Genomic DNA, 10,353 nt, shown 5'->3' with positions numbered 1-10,353 from the left:
CTATTACTATTCTTAGTCTTCTATTTTAGGTCACGAGCAGTTGCTTAAGCATTTTACTGCATATCGTACTGTGTATGACTGTGTATGTGACAAATAAAATTTGAATTTGAAACTGCCGAGCTCATGATTAACCATGTGTTCAAGCTCCATGGCCTGCCTATGGACATTGTCTCAGACCGGGGCCCACAGTTCCCCTCTCGGTTTTGGAAAGCATTCTGCAAGCTGATTGGGGCCAATCCCAGCCTGTCCTCCGGTTTCCACCCCCAATTTAACGGCCAGACTGAGAGAAAGAACCAGTCCCTTGAAATTGCCCTGAGGTGTATGGCTGCTCGAGATGTTACCTCCTGGAGCCAGTTCCTACCTTGGGTTGAGTACGCCCACAACTCCCAAACCTCATCATCCACCAAACTTCAATTTGGTTTACGAGTGTGCTTCCAGAACGAATTATGCTCGTAATCAAAGGTTCCACTGTAGTAAAATTTTGATACCATTCCTTTTATTTATTGAAGGGTCAGTTGTATTATGCTTTTTCTGGAGAATAAACAAACCTGATAAATTGTCTTAAAAGTCTTGGGCAGTGGCGGACTGGAGCACCATGAAACATTAATTGAAGAAATGCAATTCTTATGCACCAAAAAAATAAACTACGCAGCAAAAATAAGTTTTATTATAACTTGAACAAATCGGCTTACATCGGAGCGCACTGTCGTGTTGGAAAAGCCAGCATTTATCTAGCGAGTAGCCTATATATTTGTGTTTGTTCCATTTCTGAGGAAGTATGTCTGCATTTTTATCGATATCAGCCTTTGATCAAAATGCTGCCTTTTGTAAAGTGAAAGCACGAGCTGAACAGCTTTATTTCAGTCATAAATTCACAATCATTCCAGCTATTATTTCCAGTCGTGGTCAAATAATGGATAAAATATTTATTCAATGCTGAAAACAAACAGCAAAAAACATCATGATTATTGTTTAAAAAACAATATTGTTTTAGGCTAACTAATTATACACAATTCTTCGTTGTACTTGGTCTGGCTTTTGGATAAAGTTCTTCCACGCAACATCTGGCGGAAATTCTGTGAAGCACAACACATTTGTTTAAATTCCCAATGTTGCTTGTGGGATTTCACAGCATCGCACTCGCCGAATTGCGGCATTTCGCGGGAAAAAAATAGCATTCTTTATGGCCACCTGTATGGCTTCTGCCACCACTTTTTTTATGTCACCCTATGTTCCTGTCTCTTCTGGAAGAAAGTATTCACTACTACCATTTCTATTCACTATGCAAATTCCAACACCATCTGTCCTTTTGCGTTCCTGTCCTAAAGACCAAACCTGCCCATCACATTCTAATCAACTCTGTTTCCTTCCCCAACATGTTCATTAAAATCTGCACCAATCACCACTTTCTCATCTCTGTGTATGCTCTGTATTACTTCATCTAACTCACTCCAGAATTTCTACTTCTGTTTTTACTTACCTTCTACCATAACCACTTCAGACTCAACTTATCTGATACTTTTTTCACCTTTAAAACATTCCTTACAAATTCTTCTCTAAAGATCACTCCTACTCCATTTTTTTCCTATCCACACTTTGGTAAAACAACTTCTAAAAAATAAAATAAATAAATAAAATATTTTTAAAAAAAATATTGTAGTGTTTTTAACCGCTAAGAAGGAACTTGGAGAGACCAGTGAGCTTCCTTGCTGCCCAATGCAATTGGCTGGGAGTACTTTTTTTTTATTATTTATAAGACAACCTTTCAGTTTTGTAAATATTCTAGTTATAGTGTCTTAAGTCTTACTTTGGGTTAAACGTTTTTGAGAATTAGACCATCCAGCTTAGATAATTGTTATGTCATTGATTGATAAAATTTGGATTAAGGATATTTTATTTTATTTTATTTTGTTTTATTTATTTAACTTTTATTTTTTAGTTCCCCCCCTGAGGGATTGCCACCTTATTGTGGTCAGGGGGTTTGTGTGCCTCAGTGACCTTAAGAGCTATATCAGCAGGAGCTTAGTCTTCAAGTGGGACACCCAAGTTGGACAGTTCTGAAGGTAGAGGCGTGACAATGTGCATTCCACTTCTTCAGGCTTTGGACGCAGCTAACAACACAATTCAACATGGACAATACTGTTACTATAAGCACAGGGAAAAAACAGTGCTCGAACATGATGTGTACACATGATGCCCCCTTTACATTTCTGACTGCCCCCCTTCCCCCCTCATATGGTCTGGTCTAGAACCGGCCCTCCATCCACTTAAAAAGTGTCATGGTTTTCGAATGAATCCATGAAAAGAAAAGCCTACTTAAAGGAAGATGGTATCTGCTTTCGATGTTGTGCATCATCTTTCAGCACACAATTGCAAAGCTGTAGTGAAGTGTATAGAATATGCCAGTAAAGACCATGCCTCTGCTCTCCACCCTAGTTCAGCTCCATGTGTCTGGCTTCCCATTACCACTCACAGTCTGGGAGTTGGAGGGAAACTATAAAAGGAGGCCAGAAAGTCGGTCTGGTGACTGTAATGTTACATACTTAACAAAACTTAAGTTTGTCTTTTTTTCTAGACTCCGAGAGCCCTGGAGAGAGCGCTGGCCTACTGAGAAAAATGTTTAACTGGATGGCTAGTGAAACACTGGAATAAGTAATGGTACTGAAATTACTGTATATTGTAATGTTTTTTTTATTACAGGTATAATATGTACGTATGTATTCAATGTTGGTATTCAGCAGTCACTGCGAACATGTACAGGACATCTGTTTATCTAAGCTTTTTATATCCTCACAAAGTTTCTCTTCTTAACAGAGCTGTGATGCTAAATAACATTTATATAAAACATAAAGCTGTGTGTGATTAGGGTAAGAGTGAGGGCTAACACTAGGTTTACACATCATATGTCCAAATATGGATATAAACGAATCCAATAAGGGCCCTAAAAGAGTACTTGTCACCATAGTGCACAATAATAATATAGATTTTTTTTTTTTCTTATTAATGCTTATACATGCTGTCAAGTGAGGTGGACTAGACAAAGTCTCTATGTTTTCAAGTGGGTTTATTAAAATGTCATTGTCAAAATTATTAAAGTGCAAAATACAGCAAATTGGTTTATTAATTTCCCTTCCAATCGTCAAATGTAGTTGTAGTTGATACATCAATAACTTAACATCATTCGTTCTTTCATGAAAAACACCTGCCTTTGCCCAAAAACAGAAAGTTTGTACTATATTATATACTATAAATGTAATTATAAACAAACTCATCTGTAGATCTGTAAAATGTGACAGTAATAATAGGACAGAACATCAGGAAACATCTGGTGAGTTAAGAGAGTTATACTGTTATGGCTCTTATTGTTGTTTGACTTTTCTCTTATTTTGCAGCTCCTTAAGCAGAAGCTTGCAGCTTAGAGCAAAAAAATTAGATATGTGATCATAAATGCACTAAGTATAAAGGCTAAAATGTCCACATTATGATAGGCGTACCAGGGCATCTTATATGACTCTGTACGCAGATGAGCTGCACCTTTATGCCTCATGACAAATTCCAGCCAGAAGATGACGCTGTCCATTGGTTTTATTGGTTTGTCATGATGTAGAGAGGAAATCTCACGCATGTTCTCCATGTAGGGCTGCTTTTCATCCAAAAGGTTTTTAATAGATTCAGTCAGCGTATAAATGTTTAAATCTGTAAGTTCCAGAACTTCAGCTATGCCTTTAGCTTTCAGACCTACCATGTTCTCAAACTGGTCCAGCATTAGTGGTATTGCCAGCATTGGGACTCCATGATAGATGGCCTCGTAGATACTATTGGTTCCTCCATGTGTTATGAAAAGTTTTGTTTTTGGATGTCCAAGAAGATCATTTTGTGGAATCCAGTCTAAAATTAGTGTGTTGTTACTCACTGTGGAAGGTGTTGGTCCTACATGTCACCACACAACCTTCTGCGGTAGACAGGCAAAGGCAGAAGCAAAGATTTCTGATAAATCATGTTCTAAACCTTTAAGACGAGTTCCAAAAGCCAATATGATTACACCATGTTCCCCTGCACTGTGCATGAACATCTCCAAGTCATCAGGCAGAGGACTGGAAGGCTTGCACTGAAATCCCCCGATGTAGACCACGTTTGGCATTGTGGGCCAAGGAAACAGTTTTATAAATAAGGGAAAAAGTAAGTCATCAGAAGAAAAAATAAAGCTGTTATTTACTCACATACTGTGGATTGCTCTATTTTACATTTTAGGAAATTAATTCAAGATCACAGAGAGTAAATACTATAAACAATTTTCAGCACAGTGTACAAATCTCAATGTAACCGAACTCACTGGGCTTTTTTTTTTTTTTTTTGCTGGTTTTAAAATGCATAAATATAATTTCAGAATAATTTCTTTTTTACTTTGTTTCCAATTTAAAGAAAAAAAACAGGAATAATGTCACTAAACAATAAATCTCATGCACTTAAAATAAAACAAAGAATATTCCTTAAATTTAAATAGCAGCTTAAAATATTTTACAGAAAATATTATTATTGCAATTTTATTTCAATGTCTGTTCATTTTACTTTGTATAAGTTTAGATGAGTCAAATGCATCAAGGAACATAGAGAATATTAGAAAAATCTGTTTGAGAACTTCTTATTCCATATTTGTGTGCAAAGCTTCTTGAAGAAATTGAAACAAATAACCTAATTTGCATAACATTGTAAGTGTCTCTGTTCAGAAAATACTAAATAAAGGATTATCAATTATTCATCTTTTCCTTGGCGAAATTGTATAACCATGAATTAACTATTATTAAATGAATTCTGAGATTTGGAGAGAGTCCTTAAATAGACAATTGGTGAGGAACAGGAGAAATTCAGGCAGTGTTAAATAAAAAGTCCTTCAAACACTAAACAAGAAAAGCTGGAATTAAAGTCTGAAACATCTGGTGGGTTAAAAGAGGTAAGACTGTTACAGCTCCTATCATTGATCAGCTCCTTGAACTGATAAAGCTATATATAAATATATACAGATTTGGCATTGTAAATTAGCATTAGTGTTTTAATTGTAATTACTATACACTATATTGGCAAAAGTATTCACTCCCCATCCAAATAATTGAATTCAGGTGTTCCAATCACTTTCATGGTTACAGGTGTATAAAATCAAGCACCCAGGCAGGCAGAGCACTTCTACAAATATTTGTGAAAGAATTTACAGAACACACATCTAAACCTTGTGGAAAGCCTTCCCAGAAGAGTTGAAGCTGTTATAGCTGAAAAAAGGGTGGCCAGGCAGTAAAGTTTGAAAATACATTATTTAGTAAAACTTTTTATTAACCAGCTTTTCTCGCTGTTTTTTTTTCAACTTTTTTTTTTTTTTACACAGCTTAAGTTTATAGTTTTATAAACTCCCATACCTGATATTTGTGTATGTTTTTAACTTTTTTATATTATAACTGCTCTCTATCTGAACTTAAATCTCATGATCAGTTTATTATTAAGCTTACCCTTTGATCATGGGTTATCATTAATAACCTTCTGCTTATTATTTCTGGACTCTTTGCCATGCCTTAACCTTTCTGGATAATGTTTTAATTATCCTGCGAAATGAAGCTTTATTCTCTACTTGTCACGGGAAATCATGTTAAACTACAATTAATTACTTTAAGTCAAAGTAAAAAGGCCTTATTATTTTTAGAACACTGTCATTTTTGTCACTTCTCAAAATGTTATTAATCCGCATGCCATACATGTAAACATATTAAAACAAAAAGAGCTGAAATCCTGGTGCTTTCATGGTGCTTTGTTATTTTGATGAATTATGTTATTTAAAAAAAAAAAAAAGTTTTTAATATACAAGCACACTTTTGGAACAAATTGTGCTCTCAATTCAAGGTTCCACTGTATAAATATATATATATACATACACACAATGGAACCTTGAATTGAGAGCACAATTTGTCATTAAAGTGAATTTCTTATAAATAAAATTATTTATTCATAAGAAATAATATCATTCGTTCCACAACCCAAAAATATTCATTTAATAAGTGAATATATACCATATATATATATATATATATATATATATATATATATATAAATATATATATATATATTATTATTTTTTTTTTAACCTTTAATTGTAATAAAATAGCAATTTAGTATGTGTTATTTAACAGTGCAGTGGCCTGACTCGACACACCTGCTCCTATAACATGCTGTAAATTAAGAAAAGTTTTACCTGCTGTGTGTAAGAATGTGAAAAATCTGTTTGCTGTATGTTCTTCTTTGGTCATCAGTACAGTGGGAGCCACGTCAAACAGCCGCTTGGAGCATGATAGGTCCATGACAGGACCGTGACAGGACCATGATCGATCCGTGCACGGAATGTTATCCCCCGCGATGACGTAGTTAACGATGCCCCGCCCCATAAACGCCCCCATGCGCTTTCTAAAAAGATGGTTGTAATGCTGTATAATTCCGCCAGATGGAGCATTGACTGCTTCAGTTAACTGCAGTGTCCAAGCAGCCGATTACTATATTTGATATATATATAACATAACTTACATCAACATAGTTTCATAAATAGATCATGTGGTAAAGAAGAGGGATAAAAAACGATTCATAAAACAGATTTAAATCCCTCAATACACAATCCATGATGCTTATGCTATTTTTAATTAATGATTAAATGAATTAATAAAACTACTTATTGCAATATTTTTCACGACATCCTTAATAATACTTAAAGACACGGTAACATCTGTAATTTATCTATACCGGTCGTTGTAGGTACGGAATACAAATGCGGGCTATGTACAGTATTTTACATTACGGTGTATTTTATCTATTTCCGTTTAATACACTGGTAGATAATATTTTGCTGCAAAGTAACGCTTAAAATTTAACTTCTGCTTGGGTTTGTTTTCGTTATATTTTTTATGTTTTCGCTAATGTTTTTTTTTCGCTGATAGTCAAAAATTGGCAAAACAAATCGATTAATAACGCATAATATATGAAACAAATATCTGTCCATACGGATCAGTATGTCTTTAGTCATTTAACCAGCATAACGTTTCCCCATCAAAGATCTGATGGGACATTAATCACTTATCACTACGGTGAATAGATGCGGCAGCAGAGACAGATTAAATCCCTATAAACATTCACACTTGAACACAATACTAACAGAACTAAACAGTTCCAGAGGGTCAGCGCCTGTTATCAGGACAGGAATCACCTACAGGATACTACTGTAATTTTTACTGCTTATATATTTTTTGCGATAGTTTCATTTGGTTTTACGCGATTTCATGTTTTATTTGTTTGTGTGTACGTGTGTGTGTGTGTGTGTGTGTGTGTGTGTGTGAGAGAGAGAGAGAGAGAGAGAGAGCGTGCGCGCGGGAGAGGGCTTATATTGTGATTTATTCAAGGTTACTAAAGCCTGGCTTACTACTAATAATAAAATATTTCAATGTAACCCATGGGTCTCAATCACAAAATCAGCCAACGCTGTAAACAGATGACAAGACAAATTATATAGGCTACTCTGAAACGTTAATTTGAACATTAAAAAAAAAAAAAATATATATATATATATATATATATATATATATATATATATATATATATATATATATATATATTACGGGGGCTTATATTACGGGGCTTCTCAGTCTTTCGTTAATTTTACTACTGACTGAAAACCAATGTGGCTTATTAAAGATGCACTGTTCTATTGGACATGGCTGTTTTTTAATGTTCTGCAAAATAAACACTGTCTACGGTTTGAATATACTGTGAACGTCTCAAAGTCACGTCTCTAGATCCTTCTGCAGTAATGTTATCGTGGTGTAAATTATTAACGTATCGATGTATTTCACTTGCAGACAAAATAGTCTAGTAACGAAAGTAACGAATTCGTCACTACTCTTCTCTTACGCAGCACGGCTAAAAAGATAATAAAAATGACACCAATCCTGCCATGATGCTACCCTGTCCATACACAACACTGACTGGGGAGATGAACTCAGACTTTACAAAACTTACTATTATTTCATGAGATGAAATTAAGCTAGGATGAAGAGAACAGAAGTGAACTCCCCTCTGTGCAGTATCTAAGTAGAGTGTAACTGGATCAGCCACAAAATGCCCCCCGTCTAACTCTGATTAGGAAAAGCTCACAGACACCAAACCTGCAGCACTTTGGTGTAATTTTTATTATCTTTTTAGCCGTGCTGCATGAGAGAAGAGTAGTGACAAATTCGTTACTTTTAATAACTTGATGTTTGATTGAATATTATATAATTTCCAAGTTTGATAGTGTCGATTTTAGAGTGCATTATACGATGCGAAAAGGAAGTAAATAAACACGTAGCAATGCAAAGAGGACACAGCTGTGAAATATTTAAGCAATATAAATTCAACAAAGTGTGATCATAATGGTTGTTGTTGCTGCTGTTTATGTAATTGGTTCCACCGTGTTACTGAACGCAACTGTGTTCACAAAACCGAGCGTAGGGAAAGAAAAACACTCGCTAACGCGTTTGAATGAAAAGGGGCGGCGGCTTTTCTTTGAAGATAGCGATTGCGTAATGGGCGGCAATCCGTGGCAGGGGGGTATAACACACCTCTGAACGTCCTTTGTCTTGTACATGATTATATTCGTTCACCTTCCAATCCCCCACAGCGCACACACTGTTGCTATGTCTGTTGGAGCACTTGGTTATACACAGCACCTTAATGTATGAAACACTTACTTCCTGGTTTGTTTTATTTTAAATATTGCTTATTACCTTTTCCCGCAAAATAAACATTAAACATAAACAACATGTTATCATTGTGTAAATTAACATATTGGTGTCTTTTAATTAAGGACAAAAACAGACCCTGCGCTTGTGTTTAGGACTGATGCTGAACAGCTGTGTTCTTAGGTTTAATCAATGATTTACAAGACAACAGTTAAAGCGGTTGTGGATGAGAGGTGTGTGTGTGTGCGCGCGCGCTCCTGCATTTCTCCGTTGGTTTAACACAAACATTTTGCGCACAGACAAGTAAGTCTGAAGTACCCCTCCCCCCGCCAAAAACACACACACAGAGCAATTAGCACCATGTCATAGTCAGTATTCTCCACTGAGGTTTCTTACCTTCCAAGTTTGTCTTTGCTCTTTTAATGGATTCTTAAAACCCCCCCAAAACATTATACTGAGAAAAAAAATGATTATGGGTCACAATCACAAACACAAACTAGCACAGATAAAAATGATCAAGTGTTTAACTGTTGTTTTCATTCGTTTCTATAACCAGTAATAATAATAATTATTATTATTATCATTATTATTAGCCCAACTCTTTGACTATTTAAAACAACGTCGGGTCCCATTTTTTGCACATTGAAGTTGTTGGTTTAAGTAAATGTATTTTTAAATACACAAACAATCCCCCAACAATTAAAACACGCACACATGACTTTAAAAATAAAATTTATTCTTTCAAAACTAGTCAAAAGTAAAAGTAAAAACAAATAATTTGTATAAAACAGGTGAAAACATGTTTAATTTTTGCTTAAAGGTCATTAAAATACCCGGATAACACCAGCTGCTTATCAGTCTCTATCTGGTTCTTGTATATATTAAAATATCATTTTTTTAAAATATTAAAGATGGAACTGTTTAATTCTTTGTTTCCCCCCTAAAGTATTAGACGTTTTGCAATTCTATGTTCAGAATATACAGTAGACCTGACCAAACATCATTCTAAAGCTGTTGCACTGTGACGTCATCCCTCCTACAGCTCCCTTTAACAGCTTGTTCAGGCTCCTCCAGTAGCTCCAAAAGGCCAACCGTCATCCGTCTGACCCCCCAATCCTCCACAGCGGAGCTCTGATTAAAGAAAACAGGAGAATTTAGTGAAGACAAAGATAAATAAACTTTACAGAATATCTAGTTGTAATAAATATAAAAGATATTAGTAAACCTACACCACAGAGTGTGTAAAATACTGTTTTGTGGAATTCTGGAATGTAAATAAACTGGGATAACTTTAACCATTGAATTTTGTTAGTGTTAACCCCGGTCTGTCTGTATTATCGTCTGCATTAAATTAAAATGCGCTTTTCATACAAATAAGTTAGGCGATATAACACTCGTATATATTAGTTCATCTCTGAAGCCAAACTATAACTACCCGAGTACTGAAGCCCCCCTCACCTCCTCCCACACACACCTCCCCCCACACAAACACACACACACACACACACACACACACCTCCCCCCCACACTCCTTAACTGATAAACACTTCAGAGTTTTATCCAGTTCGGTAACTAAGCGCTCGCGCTACCGCGCAAAGTCACGGCCAAA

At 35.6% G+C, this 10,353-nt stretch overlaps 1 protein-coding gene across 1 annotated transcript; it reads right to left on the bottom strand.

The window, feature by feature from the left end:
* Positions 1 to 3,415: 3,415 nt before the first annotated feature.
* On the bottom strand, positions 3,416 to 4,150 carry LOC128530052 (UDP-glucuronosyltransferase 2A2-like; the record flags this gene model as incomplete). Its single annotated transcript, XM_053503760.1, is given in 1 exon segment — positions 3,416 to 4,150. A coding segment is annotated over 1 exon segment (735 nt), but the record flags the coding sequence as incomplete, so codon positions are not given.
* Positions 4,151 to 10,353: the final 6,203 nt, after the last annotated feature.

The sequence above is a fragment of the Clarias gariepinus genome, chromosome 9, assembly GCF_024256425.1.
Source record: "Clarias gariepinus isolate MV-2021 ecotype Netherlands chromosome 9, CGAR_prim_01v2, whole genome shotgun sequence".
Lineage (NCBI taxonomy): Eukaryota > Metazoa > Chordata > Actinopteri > Siluriformes > Clariidae > Clarias > Clarias gariepinus.
This window is presented reverse-complemented; position numbering and strand designations above follow the sequence as displayed.